A 16,010-nucleotide genomic window follows, 5' to 3' on the forward strand; every position below is an offset into this window, starting at 1 on the left:
TGAAGAAATTTCCGCCCCACCCGCCCGAAAAACCCCTCAACAAGAAGGCAGCCTCACCCCCAAGAACCCCAAAGAAAACCTCTCGGCACTGGGCACGTTCTTAAAGGCGGGGCTCGAGCTCGGGTTTTCCCGCCGGCAGAGCCAGTGAACTAACGGGAACACGAGAGCGCACTCTGAGTGGCTGGTGGCAAGCCCCGCCCCTGGCAGTGGTTGCTCCTCCCCGCGCTTTAAGGGAAGACTCTTGGCTCCACCCCCTTCCTCGGCCCCGCCTCCGTCTGGCTCCGCCCCTCTTCAGCCTCGTCCGGTCCGACCCGGCCCAGACAGCGGAGCTAGTTGAGCAGACGCCGCCGCGGGGCCGGGACCGTCCCGGATGCGAGGCGTGAGCCAGTGACAAACGATGGCGGGCGAGGAAGACCGCGGCGACGGGGACCCGGTATCAGTGGTTACCGTGCGGGTGCAGTACTTGGAGGACACCGACCCCTTCGCATGTGCCAACTTCCCGGAGCCGCGCCGGGCCCCCACCTGCAGCCTGGACGGGGCGCTGCCCCTGGGTGCGCAGATACCCGCGCTGCACCGCCTGCTGGCGGCTCCACTGAAGGTGAGGGGACCCGGAGAGACTGGGGCGATCAAAGGTTCATGGCGCCATGAAAGCCTTTGGGAAGTAACCCTCGGGGAGAGGCTGGAGCGGGTGTGCTTCTGCGGGAAAGTCTTGGGCCTGGGGACTCAAGATCCACGCTGCCTTGCTTTCGCGGGACGCCTCTCAAGTTGAGGGAAGCCGAAGAAGGGAGATGGGAGTTTGTGGTCTGCGCCACTCTGGCTGCCCCTCGAAGTGAGGCCCACCTGGGGAGTTGTTCGGGGTCTCTTCGGGGCCTGTCTGCCTGGGTAACCGATCTGGATAAAGGGACGGTAGGTGTTTGGGTAGCAGCGGACTAAAAGTTGGAGCCGGGGAAGGACCAGCTTCCACCTGCTTCAGGTGAGGTGAGGCGGGACCAAGAGGAGGGGCGGATCCGGGGGCGGGCCACTGGGGGCGGCCAAAGCTTCCAGCGGTTTCTGGAAGCTGGATTGGGTCCTGCCGGGTAGAGTGTTGCCTCTGTAGGTGGGGGCCCTGCTTGGGAGTGCCAGTAGAAGAGAGGCTTCTCGGGGAGAGGTGAGTCCCCGGGAAGCGGTCCGGCCCGGGACACACCGAGAACTAGCCGGTGTCTGCATTGGTGGAAAAGCCCTTTGAGTCACCGCCCCCACCATCCCGTACTCCCGCCGCAGCCGGCCCACTGCTAGAAGGGAGGGGGCGGGCCGGGCTAATTTTAAACCGCCAGCCTGCCCTAGTTTGCCTGCGTCCCGGAGCCGACTCGTGCACAGCGCTGGGAGAGGCCCTTTTCCAGATGGTTGGCCCTACCTCCCCTCCCGCTCCCTGCGCTCAGCCCCCTGCAGGCAGCGCTTTCCGGCGCGCTGGGTTTCCGGACCAGGACTCTGGGAGGCGCACCAGCACCCCACCAGGGTTCCCCGCCAGCCGGTATACACCGAGTGGTGAGGAAAAGGAGAAAGAGTTGGCGGGGGTTCCCCGCCCCCCCGCTATCAGCCTTAGCTGAGGCGAGTTGCGCAAACTTGCCCCCCAGGCCCGGGGTCTCCCCTGGAATGTGCCCCGGGCGCCGGGCCCCCAGCCTGCATTCCTCGCTCTGCGGGCCGGCCCCGCCTCTGAGCGCGGGCGGGAGAGCTGGTGAGATTACCCGCTGGGGGAGTGGCGCGTGTCTGGGCAGAGCCCGGGCTTCAAGGCCACGGTTTGAAGGTTGCAGCACACTGCCCACTTTAGACTTTTGATGCAACCCCTTTTGTTCTGCCCTTTTCAAAGGGGTAACCTGAGGTGGGCCTGGAAGGATCATGTCCAACCCGAGGCCACCTTCAATTCAGGAGGGGCGGGCGCTGGAGAGGGGTGTTAAACCAGGTCTAGGTTCCTGCCTTCAGGCTCCTGGAACTCCTGGTGCTGAAATAAGCCTGGAGCACTACAGAAAACATAGTATTCCTCCCACTCCCCACTGTAGGACAGGACTTAGCCCTAACAGCGCTCTTCCCAATTAGAGGCACATTTGGGAGGTCAGCGACAGAAAAGAACCCACCCCATTTTCTTCCCCTCACTTAGGGACCTATCTCCTTGTTGCACCAGGTGCTCTGTACTTCATAGCTAAAGACACTACAGAGCTCAGATGTAGAATGTGTTAAGTATAAACTCCCCACCTCAGGCATTCCTGGTCTCCCCACCTTTAGGATCTCCCATTTGGTGTACCTGAGGACTACCATATCCCCCACAGGCAGGATATGCTGGTGGGCACACTGAGTTACCACTGTGCCTGTAGCCAGGATTCCATGGGGCTGGCAGCTCTGCCAGGAATGGTCAGATACACTGTGATGTGCTCATCCCAAATATAAACTGTGACCACAGCCCCAGAATAGAAGGCTGGAGGAAGAAGGGCTGAGAATAGGGTAGGGGCAGGGACATCAGAGGGTTGAGAGATGGGGAGCAGGGCTGCTCGTTGCAGGAAATATCAACAGCTGGTTCCTCCCCTGCTCCTATAAGTGCATGCCCCAAGGGCACAGACATGACTCAAGCCTGCCTACATAGCCCTAAAGAGGGGAGAGGTGGCCCAGAAACCCAAGCATTCCCATCCCAGCCCTAGAGCAGAAATAATAAGGAGGGGGGTCTCCACTCAATACTTTACGCTCTGTACATCTGTCCAACAGGGAAACAGGACACGTTCAAGAGATGACATCTGCCCTCCCCCCTCTGGGCACTGACCTTCATCATCCCTGCAAACCCTGCTCCCTCCCTGGGAATGTAGAAAGGCCCAGCCCACTTTCTCTCTGGAGCTCCACCCCACATACCCCGTTGGGCTGAGCCTAGCCACTAGAGTTCCCCTGGGGGCTTCCTTTTTAAACCGTTTAGAGCTTTCAGATCAGAGAAGGCCTTGCTCATTTCCTCCTAGTCTAGGAGGAAGCTCCTTGCCACAGCCTCTGACTCATCTCCTGGCCTTGGGTGGGAGTGGGCGGGGTGAGGGGGGTGGGGAGGGTCCTGGCAGTGCCTTGGGCCACGCTGGGTGTCCGCAGGGGAATATTAGGAGTATCTGTCTTCCCTCAGTGCAGAAACCTCTCAGCCATGGAACGTGCCCCTTCCCCGGGGGAGAACCTGACCCTCTGGCCCTGCATTTCATCTCTACCCAGAGCTCTGCTACATTTTGGTCTTCTGGGCAGTGCCTCAGGAGCCCCTCTTGGACACCTAAAGGCCCTGCCACATATGAGACAGCACTGACTTCTCCGTGGGTTCTCAAGCAGGCAGAGAGACCTGAGCGCTGCTCTGATCCTGGTGCAAAGGCCCGAGGAGCCCCCTACTTCTAGCAGCAGGGATAGCCCTAGAAATCTGTCTGTCACCGGTAACTCTGTTTCCCCAGCCATGGCTAAAGATTAGAGGAGGACAGGGACGGCACTGTCCTGGAATGTTTCTTGACCTTGCACCCTCCGTACTCCAGCCTCAGTTTACCTCTCAGGAGCAATGTGACAAGGGGGCTAAAATGTGAACCTGATCTGCTGGGACAGGGACCAACTGGAGGGGTCTCAGATGAGTCTTAAGGGCAAGATGGGGTGCTCTGGTGATGAACTGAGCCCTGTATTTCCCAGATATGGAGGTCTTTTGGGGAAACTAGAAGACTGGGATATGGACATGAGTCATGGCTTCTCCCAGCTTTCTCTGGGACCACCGTCCATGTCCAATTTACTGGTCATTCTGGGCTAGGGAGCCTGAGATGCAGCCTGGTGAGGGACCCCAGGACCTAGGTCCTTGCAGATGTAGGCATGGTTACCTTGGTGTGTATGATGCGTATGTGTTCATTTGTGTTCCCTTGCTACAACTGGAAAGACCAGTTTGGGGTATTTGCAGAGTCCAGAAAGCTGAGGGGTGGTCTTCAGCCCTTAGCAACAAACACTACATGCTCCCAAGATCTAGGTCAGTTAGCCCTGGTTCTATTCCTGGTTGTGCAGCCTGGGACATATTCACTGAGTTTCTGAGCCTTGGTTTCCTCACCTGTAAAAGGATTATCAGGAGAGGGGCACCTGGCTGGCTCAGTCGGTAAAGCATCTGACTCTTGATCTCAGGATCGTGGGTTCGAGCCCCACTTTGGGCGTAGAGATTACTTAAGTAAATAAAACTTAAAAAAAAAAAAATAGCAGGAGAATCAAACAACTAAGCAGCCTGGTATGTGACCCAGAGGAGACATAACTAATGTGGGTTTCCCTCCTCAAGGCCCATCCATAGTGTCTCATCCAGGAAGTCATGGTCTAGTTGGAAACCCAACATAACAGTAGAAGGAGGATCTCATGTTTAAAGTTTATTTGTTTAAGTAATTTCTTCACCCAATGTGGGGCTTAAACTCATGACCCCAAGATACAGAGTTGCGTGCTCTCCAAATGAGCCAGCCAGGTGCCACAAGAGTCTCGTGTTTATAGGAAAGCAAAAGAAAAAAGCAGTTAGCAGTGGGGCGCCTGGGTGGCTCAGATGGTTGGGTGTCTGCCTTCGGCTCCAGTCATGGTCTCAGGGTCCTGGGATCAAGTTCCGCATCCCAGGCTCCCTGCTCAGCAGGGAACCTGCTTCTCCTTCTGCCTCTGCCTCTGTCTCTCTCCCTCTGTCTCTCATGAACAAATAAATAAAATCTTAAAAAAAAAAAAAAAAGCAGTTAGCAAAATTATTTCCTAGAACAGGAATCCTTCAGCATATAATTCTGCCCTCTGCTCCATCTTCTTTCCCTGCCCCTAGTGTTCACTCTCACCTGATTTGTAGTTATGAAAAATACTGGGGAGTAGACACCGTGGTCCCCTAAGTTTGGCCCTGAATTTAAAGCCATGTGGAGGGACGCCTGTGTGGCTCAGTCAGTTAAGCGGCTGCCTTCAGCTCAGGTCATGATCCCAGGGTGCTGGGATCAAGTCCCCCATCAGGCTTCTTGCTCGGCAGGGAGCCTGCTTCTCTCTCTGCCTCTGCCTGCCACTCTGCCTGCATATGTGCTCTCTCTCCAACAAATAAATAAAATCTTAAAAAAAAAAAAAAAAACCCATATGGAATGAGTTGGTTTAGGCTGTCAGAAAAGCCTAAGCGCAGAGAACCAAGAGAAAAGTGGGCTGGATCCTGAAGGGAGGGGTTGAGCCTGGGAAGAATGAAGAGGACTCCATTCCAAGACAGACACAGAGAAGCGTGCAAGACAAGAACCAGGAGGGAGTCAAGGATGTGGGCCCACGTGGGCCCTGTGCTGACCCTAAGCACTGTCAGCAGGATTATTCTGGCCTGGCTCAGCCCCAGGGTGTGAGAAACAAGCCCCAGAGGTTTGGCTCTCAGAATGGTGACCCAAGCAAGGGGCCAGGGGTGTGAGGACAAGCACCACCCAGCTGGCAGGAAGTCTCTGTTCTTTCTACCTTAGCCCACCCTCCCCCATCTCCACCCAGGACAGGCAGCTGGGTTGGGGGGTGGGGGGTGGGGCACCATCCTTGGAGGCTTTGGGCTGGCCGCTACCTCAGGACTTCTCTAGGGAGGCCACTGATGATGGAGCACTTGGCCTTCGGGACCTTAACCCAAATATATGCAGGCATTCTGGAAGGAGAGAGCCGTTCTCTGCTCACTTGGGATGAGAGCACACAAACGTGCTTGCAGGATGGGAAGAGAGCCTGCTGGAGCTGAGTTTTGTGGGGGTGTGCTTCTTGGACCTGTGCTCCAGCAGAGCATATATATATACCGGACCATGAACCTGGGTGTGGAAGTACATACCAGGTATAATCTGATCATCCCCAGTGTTTACCTTCACAGCATTCCACCCCTCTGCTTTGCACTCATGGCACTTAAACTTCTACACTCATTTGTAGCCTTTACCCGAGGCGAGCCTGCCTGCCTCTGCTGGCAGGCAGGAAAAGCAGAAGCAGTTATCTTCCCTGCTGTGTGTTCAGCACCTCAAACCAGCCTGGTCCATAAATGTTTGGATGAGTGAGCTATTCTATAGATGTGTGATTTGGGGGATCCCTGAAGGAATTTGTTGCTCTGGGGTTGGGGCAGGGTGTGTGGATATGTTTCTCTAGGGTCCCAGAATCCTCTAGTCCAAGGTGGAAGGAGATGCAGCTGTGCTTGGATGGGGGTGGGGAAGGCAGGCTGCTGAGTCACCATGTGGGAAAAAGGATCAGGAGGAATGTGGGGTTGCCCTCAGCTGAGCTGGCCCAAGAGCACCCCAGCCCTGGGGCCTTGCCTCCTCATCTCAGGCCTGTTGCTAGTAGGCCCTGGAGAAGATGACTCTGCTCCCAGGGAGGGGAGAGAGGCCAGGCCCGCCCAAGGCGCCCAAGGGAGGGCAGGCAGCCAGGCAGGAAGTGGGGCAGAGAACAGGCTGGAGTGTTTGTCCTATGTCCCATGTCCCAGGCGAGAGTGTGGGGGAGGGGAGCCGGAGGGAGAAGGGGTGTCACCCAAGCGCCTCAAGGCTGAACTGCCAGGAAGGAGCTGGGTCAGGTTCTCAGGCGTGAGCAGGGGTGCAAAGCAGAAACAGAGGTAGGGGCAGGTTCTGGACTCCCTTCCCCCACCCAGGGGACCAAGGGCAGCTGGAAGCCCTTGGACTGGGCCCAGAGCAGGGCAGGGCTGACAGAACAGCAGGACAAATGATGGGATTGACTTTCGCAGTAAGATGGAAGCCAGAAAACACCCTGCTCTCCCTTGGCCATGTTACATCAAGGAGCAGGACCCCTCAGTTCAAGGGGACTTTGCTGAGCCCTGCATACCGGCTCTGTGCTACTGGAGAGGTGTCCAGAAGAGGCCCGGTGCTGCTGCCCTCAGACTCTCTGGAGTCACTTCACTAGCCCTCTCTACAGGTACTTCTCAAGAGGCCAGTGTCACGCCTGGTAGTGGTGGACCAGAGCCATGCTCAGGGCGCAGCGGAGATATGTGGGAAGCAGACACATGGGTAGAACGTGTGCCTTGTACAATGCAGGTTTCAGGGACCCAGTGCAGACTGACTGAGTCAGACCCTAAAACCTGGTTTTCAAGAGGCCCCTTGGAGGCCTTTGAGGTCCAGCTCCCATGGGGCAGGGCAAAGACCCTGAGGCTTAGAGGGACTTATCCCCCATGTATTACCTGCACCTCCTCACCACCTCGGTTCAGGGAGACAACACACACACCCCTCCCAGCTGGGTTTACACTTTCTCCCTGGGCTTGAATGCTTTGTGGATGCAGCTTATCACCCCCAGGGCTGTGAACTTCCTCGAAAGCAGGAACTTCCTCCCATCTTCTCTCTATTCCCCTTCCTTATTCATGTTCATTAGCTCAAGTGTTTAGTAAGCACTTAGTGTGAGCCAAATGCTGTGCTGGGCTCTGCAGATATGGCATAGGCCAAGACAGACATGGCGCCTGAACGCAGAGAACCCATGGTTAGTGGGGAAGAAGAGTAGGGTCTAGGATATTATCATGCTCTGTGGAAGGCCTCACACGGAGCTGCACACATGGGATGGAATGGGTTGCATAGCATTGGCTAGAGTGGAGGAGAGCGTTCCAAAAAACCATTACCTGATCTGAAACCTACAGAATGGGTAGGTGTTAGCTGAAGATACAGCACGTGCTAAGGGCCAGAAAGCCTGGCACCTGGGGGCGGGGGGCACTGCATGTAGTAGGCCTGCAAGAAACGGCTGCTGGAGGAACGAGCGGCTGCAGCATACCCTGTGGTCTGCCACTCTGCCAGCTCTCTGAGGGGGGGTCGGGAGGTCATAGGGTCTTCGGACATACCCCTGCCACCTCTTTCCCAGCCCTGACAGCTATTCCCTTTGCCCCCAGCTGGAGGATTGTGCCCTCCAAGTGTCTCCCTCTGGATACTACCTGGACCCCGAGTTGTCTCTGGAAGAGCAGCGGGAGATGCTGGAGAGCTTCTATGAAGAGATCAGGTCAGAGCTGATGGGACCGGGAAGGCAAGGCTGGCACCCAACCTTGCTTCCACCAGGGGCTGGCTCAGGTGTCAGCAGCCAGGACACCTGATCTCTAGCCTAGGGTATGGGTTACCGTCTGCCACCCCAGGGGACTGTGTGCCAGGGGAATCCCAAGACCTGGCCAGTGTTACCTGATGCCCGGGACTGGGGGGGGAGGGGCTCTCGCACATACCTGAGATACCTATGTTTGCACACATCCTCTTGTTAGGAAGGAAGGAGTTGGGCCAGGGTTGGCATGTGGAGTGGTCTTTAGCTGCTCTGGTATGGGGGCAGGGACCCTGAGGAATGGCCTGGAAACTGCTGACTAGGCTGCTTGATTCCAGCAAAGGGCGGAAGCCTACACTCATCCTGCGTACTCAACTCTCTGTGAGGGTCAATGCCATCTTGGGTAAGTGTATGAGGGGATTAGAGTCCAGGAATCCCCCCCTCCCCAGCCCCACTGGCTCAGTTTCTTTCAGGCCTGTGCTGGACAATGGACAAGGCACATGGGAGACAGGATGTGCAGCCCCTCCCCATTCCTATCCTGACCTCTCCTTCCAGGGCCAAGGGCTGATGCTGCAGCTAAACCGCGATGGGGGTTGCCCAGAGTCAGGCAGTGGAGGAGGAGGCTGGGGGTTCGAGAGTACTAGAATATTCTTTGGTGGGGGATTGTGTTCCAGTAGAAGAGGGTGTCTGTGCCCCCTTGAGGTTTCCATGTCCACCCTACCCCTTGCAGAAAAGTTGTATGGCTCCAGTGGCCCTGAGCTGCGTCGCTCCCTCTTCTCACTAAAGCAGATCTTCCAGGTGAGGCCCAGCAGTGGGCTAGGGTTGGGCGTCCAGCCTGAGCCCTGCTTAAACTCCCCCATGGTGTCCCCAGGAGGACAAGGACCTGGTGCCTGAATTTGTGCACTCAGAGGGGCTGAGCTGCCTGATCCGTGTGGGTGCTGCTGCCGACCACAACTACCAGAGCTACATCCTCCGAGGTCAGCCCCTTTCCTCCCTCATGACCCCTGCCTTTGGCAGCCCCTACCTGACCTTGTCTTGTCCCTGTGTCCCCAGCACTAGGCCAGCTGATGCTGTTTGTGGATGGGATGCTGGGGGTGGTGGCCCACAGTGAGACTGTGCAGTGGCTGTACACACTGTGTGCCAGCGTGGTAAGTGGCCCTCCACACAGCCATGCACCCTTCTCTCACTGCCTCTCTCTGACCTCAGTCTCCTCTTCTTCAAAGTGGGTTGGAATGGAGTGAGTCTAAGGCTCCTCTAAGCCTAGAAGGCTCTCCAATACCTGGGCCTGGGGCCAGGGTCTTTGTGCCTAGACTCTCCTCTCTGGGTCCAGCCCCAGAGGCCCTTAACCCTCCCCACCAGGAGCTGGCACAAGTCTGGCCCAAGCCCCACTCATATGTGGTGACCCCTCCCCCCAGTCCCGCTTGGTGGTGAAAACGGCCCTGAAGCTGCTGCTGGTATTTGTGGAGTACTCGGAGAGCAATGCGCCGCTGCTTATCCGTGCCGTCAACTCTGTGGCCAGCTCCACAGGTGAGAGAGTGTCCCTTCCTCCCCGACCACTCAGAGCCCTCTCTCCTACCTGTCCCTGCATGATCGCTCCCCTTTCTGTGTGTCAGGCTCTCTTCCTTGGGCCAATCTGGTGTCCATCCTGGAGGAGAAGAATGGCGCTGACCCCGAGTTGTTGGTGTACACAGTCACCCTCATCAACAAGGTGGGGGGGGCCCTGAGAAGGGGGGAGAACCAGGTGCCAATTCCGGGCCCCATCAGCCTTAGCCTTGCCTTCCCATCCCCACCCTCTAGACACTGGCAGCGCTTCCAGACCAGGACTCCTTCTATGATGTGACAGATGCACTGGAGCAGCAGGGCATGGAAGCTCTGGTCCAGCGCCACTTGGGCGCATCTGGGACTGATTTCGACCTGCGCACACAGCTTGTGCTCTATGAGGTGGGCTGGGCCATCTGGGCGCGGCTGGAGGGGCGGGAAGAGGCGCAGTTCCCCAGCACCCCGCCCTACCTATGCGGGTCTCAGCAGCTCACATCTGGGTCCACCTCCACTAGAATGCCCTGCGGTTGGAGGATGGAGACATTGAGGAAGCCGCTGCAGGTGGGCGGCGGGAACGCAGAAAGCCCTCTTCGGAGGAGGGCAAGAGGAGCCGCCGGTCTCTAGAAGGCGGGGGCTGCCCTGTGCGCCCCTCGGAGCCTGGGTAAGAGAGAACTTGCCTTGGCACATGGGGAGGGGTGGATCCGCCCAGCAGTGGCCTTGTCAGCTGACAGGCCCCCGCCTCTAGCCCTGCAGGCCCCGCAGCTGGCCGCACAGGCCCTGCCTCACCTCGGACAGGCCCCTTAAGCCCAGGTGACCCCGCCTCGAGCCCCGGGGACCCCTCCTCGGTGGTAATCTCCACCTACTCCGCTGGCCCTGCCCTGTCGACCAGCCTGGCCCCTAAACCTGTGGACCCAGCTTCTGGCCTCTGTACCTCGGTGAACCTCTTTCCTGCCATCTCTGTGGGGCCCTCGGCTGACAGCTCCAGCGAGAGGAGCATCTACAAGTAAGCAGGGAGATAGAGACTGCCCCTAGAGTCCTCTCTCCAGCTGTCCCCACACTCTGAACCCCTGCGCCTCCTCTGCCCAAACTCCTCTGCCCAAACGCGTGCTTTCTCTTTCTTTCCAGACTTCACCAAACTGCTCCTGTTTGGTAAGTGACTGCTGAGGGGTGGGGTTCTGCTCTGACGGGACCTCCTCCTCCTCCTACTGCTTGTCTTCATCTCTTTCTGGCATTCTACCTGTCCCTGCCCCTTTGTCATCTATCCCCTGACCCCCCTTTGTTTCTCTGTTGCTATCCCTTGACTCTCTTGTTCTGCTCTGTCTTTGTCTCTTATTGCTCCCTGTCCTGCTTCGTGTCAGTCTCTCCCCTCCATTTCCAGTTTCCTCATGTCCTGCCTCCTCCACACCTCCCCTTCCTGCGGGGGCTGGGAAGGAATCCCTGGTATTACCGCCCAGCTCTGGGTGGGTATGAGCAGCTGGGCTTTGGAGTGGAGCAGGCACCACAATTACCATCTCTTCCTCTCATCCCCCCCACCCAGGGCCCCAGAGAGCCCACCTGTCCCTCAGTCCCCTACTGAGCAGGCCAGGCTGGAGTAAGTACAGAGGCCAGTCCGCCAGGCCTGCCACATGCTCAGGGCTTCAGCATTGCTTCCCCCAGCGGGGGTTCCATGTGCCTCATGCCGCAGAGCTAGGGGAGTCTCAGGCCCACCCTCTCCCAGACATATGCCTCCTCTGTTATCCTAGGGGTAGGGAAGCAGTTCCATAGTGGGCCCTGCGCTTTGATAGTGACACCTTAACAGCCTCAACCAGAAATGAGGACACAGACTCCCAACCTGGAGCCCTTTCTCCCAGAAAGAAGGCAGGATCATAAGCTATCTAGGGTGTCTAGGGTGCTGTATGGTGTGGGGGAAGAAAAACAACCTCGGACTGAGGGAAGGGCAGGGACCGAGGGCCAAAAGAGGCTGGAGGGGCTGAAAAAAGACACTGGATCACGTTCATTATTTCCACATAAACTGAGGGCCTGTTGTGGTAGCTCTACTCAGTAAAGCATAAGACTCTCAAGCTAAAGCCTGTTGTTTACTAGGTCCTTTTCTGGCCATGGGTCATAGCTCTCTGAGCTACCAGGCATGAGACAGCTATCCCCTTCCCCTGCTCTGAGGGTCCTTGTCTAGAATCAAGACAGTGAACATGAACAGCAGCAAGGTTGCAGGTTAGACGTTAAGCAGAACTTCTCCCCATATATTGAACTGGGGATGCTTGGTTGGTGCTGACCCTCCCCAGATATGGAGGACTGAACAGGGACTGGCCTTGGGGAATAGGTCCTGGGTCTGCTCAGCGCATGGACTGTTCCCGTGTGTGTCTGTGTGTGCCTGCAATTTGGGGCAGTGCCCAGGGGCCCAGCAAGGCATGTACACCACCCTGGGCTAGGTTGTGTCAGACATCCTCACTGACAAGTACCTCCCTCCAGAGCCCGGTTCCTGGAGAATGTGGCAGCGGCAGAAACAGAGAAGCAGGCTGCACTGGCCCAGGGCCGGGCAGAGACACTGGCTGGGGCCATGGCCGATGAGGCCGATGGACACCCAGGTAAGTAGGCGGGTGGGTAGAATCCACTCGTGTTGCCCTGTTGCTCCACAGAGGGCATGATGCTAACAGCTGCTTCTCTTTTCTAGATACCCGGGAACTATGGGGCTCCCCAGAACCAGGCCCTGCACCCAGAACACCCCAGAGCCCTGTACCCCGAGGTCTGCTTCGGGCCCAGCGGAGCCTTGAGCCAGAGCCCAAGGTGCCACTGGCCCCACCAAGCCCCAAGACTGAGCCCATTCAGGAGTTTCCTATCCGTGTACCCAAGCTCTGCATTGGAGACCTAGACTTCTCAGATCTGGGGGAGGATGAAGACGAGGACATGCTGAATGTGGAGGCTGTGGAGGCTGTGAAAGGGGTCCCACCCCCGCCCCCACCACTGCCTGCGCTTTCTGGAGGCCCCCCGCCTCCTCCGCCCCCACCTCCCCCACCCATCAAAGGCTCACTCTCACCACCTCCACCTCCGGCCGCCCCACTTCCTCCCTCAGCACCTGATGGTCTAGCCCTCCCCAGCAAGAGGAAGACAGTAAAACTCTTCTGGCGGGAGCTAAAGCTGGCTGGGGGCCACGGAGGCTCTGGGAGCCGTTTTGGGCCTTGCCCCACCCTGTGGGCCTCACTGGAACCTGTCTCAGTGGACACAGCCCGGCTGGAACACCTGTTTGAGTCCCGTGCCAAGGACGTGCTGCCTTCCAAGGTAAACCCACCCTCATCTACAGGGTAAACCCAGTGGAAACAGGAGGCAATCAGAGCTTAAGGGTCTGAGCTGCCGCTCATTTCCCACATGGGGGAACTGAGGCAAAGAAAGGCATCAACTCTTGTCCAAGGTCTCTCAACAAGGTATCAGCAGAGCCCTAAGTAGAATCTCAACTCATCCCAAGGCCTTACACATCCCAGATCCCTGGTTGTGGGGTGACCCCACCACCTGGCCATTTAGAGGGGGGATTTAAGAGTGCCCTCTTCGATTGTTGCCCCAGCTAGTTCTTTTCCCAATCTCATCACCACCCTTCTCCCCAAACTTAAAGAAAGCTGGTGAGGGCCGCCGGACAATGACCACAGTGCTGGACCCCAAGCGCAGCAACGCCATCAACATTGGCCTAACCACCCTGCCACCTGTGCATGTCATTAAGGCTGCCCTGCTCAACTTTGATGAGTTTGCTGTCAGCAAGGATGGCATTGAGGTGGGGATACCAGCTAGGGGGGTGGGAGGGAGGTGGGAGATCTGGCCCTCTCCTTTGGTCAGTGGGCATTTCCTGTCCCTCCAGTGGTGGGCATGGGCTTGGTATTTCTAGAGCAGTCCCCGGACCCTGGGGATCCCCTGGATGACCCAGGGATGAGTCCAAACCAATGCCTAAAGCCTCAGGCCAGGACTGAAGGACTCTGTGGGGTGGTGGCTGTATCCTCAGAAACTGCTGACTATGATGCCCACGGAGGAGGAACGGCAGAAGATCGAGGAGGCCCAGCTAGCCAATCCTGATGTACCCCTGGGCCCAGCTGAGAACTTCCTGATGACCCTTGCCTCCATTGGGGGCCTGGCCGCCCGCCTACAACTCTGGGCCTTCAAGCTGGACTATGACAGCATGGAGCGGGTACTTGGATTATGGGGTGGGGCAGAAAGTGGGCCAGGTGAGCATGAGGACCAGGTAATTTGAGAGTCCCTCCATCATCTCCCACTCCAGGAAATCGCAGAGCCACTATTTGACCTGAAAGTGGGCATGGCACAGCTGGTACAAAATGCCACCTTCCGCTGCATCCTGGCCACTCTCCTGGCTGTGGGCAACTTCCTCAACGGTTCCCAGGTGAGTGGCAGCACACGAGGGCTGGGGGCCAGGGCCCTGGAGCCAGCTGGGCCCAGGCTCAGATGGAGTCCTTTCAGAGCAGCGGCTTCGAGTTGAGCTACCTGGAGAAGGTGTCAGAGGTGAAGGACACAGTGCGCCGGCAGTCACTGCTGCACCATCTCTGCTCCTTGGTGCTCCAGACCCGGCCTGATTCCTCGGACCTCTACTCAGAAATCCCTGCCCTGACCCGCTGTGCCAAGGTTAGCACCAGCCAGAGGCTTTGACTAAGCCCAGCTGTGGAAACGAGGGTGTGCTGCTTCCTGGGGCTGGCTCTCCCTCCCCAACAGTTTGGGCTGTTGTGCCAGAGTGTGCTCGGCTAGAGGTGTCTGCATGGGCTGTGTCCTTGGCCAGAAACACTCTTTCCTCTATTGGCCCGGCTACACACACCTACTGTCTTTGGGTCTCCTTTCAGCCACCACTTCCCCCAAGAAAGCTGCTCTGTTCCACATTAGATTAAATGGACTTGTCTGTCTCCTGCATTAGACTGTGTGCTTTGGGAGGGCAGGAGGCAGGTCTTGGCTATCTGGGCCCAAGCTGGCTGACCTGACAGAGGCAGCCACAGGTGGTGCCTTTCTGTGGGGGGACAGCATGTGTACCCCCTGCTTTTCCAGGTGGACTTCGAGCAGCTGACTGAGAACCTGGGGCAGCTGGAGCGTCGGAGCCGGGCAGCTGAGGAGAGCCTACGGAGCTTGGCCAAGCATGAGCTGTCCCCAGCCCTGCGTGCCCGCCTCACCCACTTCTTGGCCCAGTGTGGCCGCCGTGTTGCCATGCTGCGGGTAGTACACCGCCGTGTCTGCAATAGGTAGGCACATGGGCCAAAGAGGCAGGACCACCACCGCCATCCCTCAAACCCCAGGCGGGACTCACCATCCCTCCCTCCCCCACCCTGCCCAGGTTTCACGCCTTCCTGTTGTACCTGGGCTACACGGCACCCGCGGCCCGGGAAGTGCGCATCATGCAGTTCTGCCACACGCTGCGTGAGTTTGCCCTGGAGTACCGCACGTGCCGGGAACGGGTGCTGCAGCAGCAGCAGAAGCGTGCCACCTACCGGGAGCGCAACAAGACCCGGGGCCGCATGATCACGGAGGTGGGCACCCTTCCAGGTCTGGCCTACCGCCCCCTGTGGCTCCCTTCCCCTGCTCCCAGCTCATCCTTCTCTCTTCTGCAGACAGAGAAGTTCTCAGGTGTGGCTGGGGAAGCCCCCAACCACGCATCTCTCCCAGTGGCTGTGGGCAGTGGGCCAGGGCGGGGTGATGCCGACAGTCACGCCAGCATGAAGAGTCTGCTGACCAGCAAGCCAGAGGACACCACACATGGCCGCCGCAGCAGAGGTGGGACCTGTGGCCAGTGGGAGCAATGGGCTTTGCGATCACTGTGACCTGACTTCCCTGTCTGGCCTCCCTTAGGCATGGTCCAGAGCAGCTCCCCAGTCACGCCGACAGCAACAGGGCCCTCCACTGCACCCCCAGAAGAACCCCCAGGCTCCAATTTACCCAGTGACACTTCAGATGAGATCATGGATCTGCTGGTGCAGTCAGTGACCAAGAGCAGTCCTCGTGCCTTAGCTGCTCGGGAGCGCAAACGATCCCGGGGCAACCGCAAGTCTTGTGAGTACTTCCCAAACACCCACCACCCACCTTTATTCCATCAACCCCCTCCAACCCTGCTCTGTCCCTGCAGTGAGACGGACACTGAAGAGTGGGCTCGGAGAGGACCTGGTGCAGGCCCTGGGACTGAGCAAGGGTCCTGGCCTGGAGGTATGAAGGCCCTGCCTCCAGACACCTACCTACTGGCGCCCCAGCCTGCAGTGCAAGAGACTAGAGAGTGAGGAGGGATCAGCAGAATTCTGGGCCTCTTTTCAACCCCAGGGCCACTCTGTGCCCAGTGGACAATGCCTTGAGCAGTATTAGCTATGCGTGCCTGTGTGCAAGTGTGTGTGTGTTTGTGTGTGTGTGTGTGTGTACTGGTACACGTATTTGTATAAGCTCCCTAAATACATGGAGTATAATAAAGTTTTCATAGCCAACCCAAGCGCCTTTTCCTTCTTTCAGGGTGCCCACCACACTGGGTCTGCAGCTGGAGGCTAGTACCAACG

The 16,010-nt window shown here is 57.9% G+C and overlaps 1 protein-coding gene across 2 annotated transcripts; it reads left to right on the top strand.

Annotated features, from left to right (window-relative positions):
- Positions 1-318: 318 nt before the first annotated feature.
- FHOD1 (formin homology 2 domain containing 1) lies at positions 319-15,944 on the top strand. 2 transcript variants are annotated; one of them, XM_080828027.1, is made up of 24 exons: positions 319-598; positions 7,829-7,935; positions 8,301-8,365; positions 8,693-8,760; positions 8,834-8,939; positions 9,016-9,110; positions 9,378-9,489; positions 9,576-9,670; positions 9,760-9,903; positions 10,017-10,162; positions 10,247-10,504; positions 10,627-10,650; positions 11,039-11,092; positions 11,968-12,083; positions 12,170-12,774; positions 13,103-13,258; positions 13,484-13,666; positions 13,757-13,876; positions 13,954-14,115; positions 14,527-14,717; positions 14,810-15,002; positions 15,084-15,246; positions 15,322-15,522; positions 15,596-15,944. In XM_080828027.1, exons 1-24 carry the CDS (start codon positions 398-400, stop codon positions 15,676-15,678), a joined length of 3,648 nt encoding a protein of 1,215 aa, XP_080684153.1. In that variant the 5' UTR covers positions 319-397; the 3' UTR covers positions 15,679-15,944. The 2 variants fall into 2 exon arrangements, with proteins under 2 accessions (XP_080684153.1, XP_080684154.1); XM_080828028.1 differs by lacking the exons at positions 10,627-10,650; positions 11,039-11,092.
- The last annotated feature ends 66 nt before the right edge of the window (positions 15,945-16,010 follow it).

The sequence above is a fragment of the Martes martes genome, assembly GCF_963455335.1.
Source record: "Martes martes genome assembly, chromosome: 17".
NCBI lineage: Eukaryota > Metazoa > Chordata > Mammalia > Carnivora > Mustelidae > Martes > Martes martes.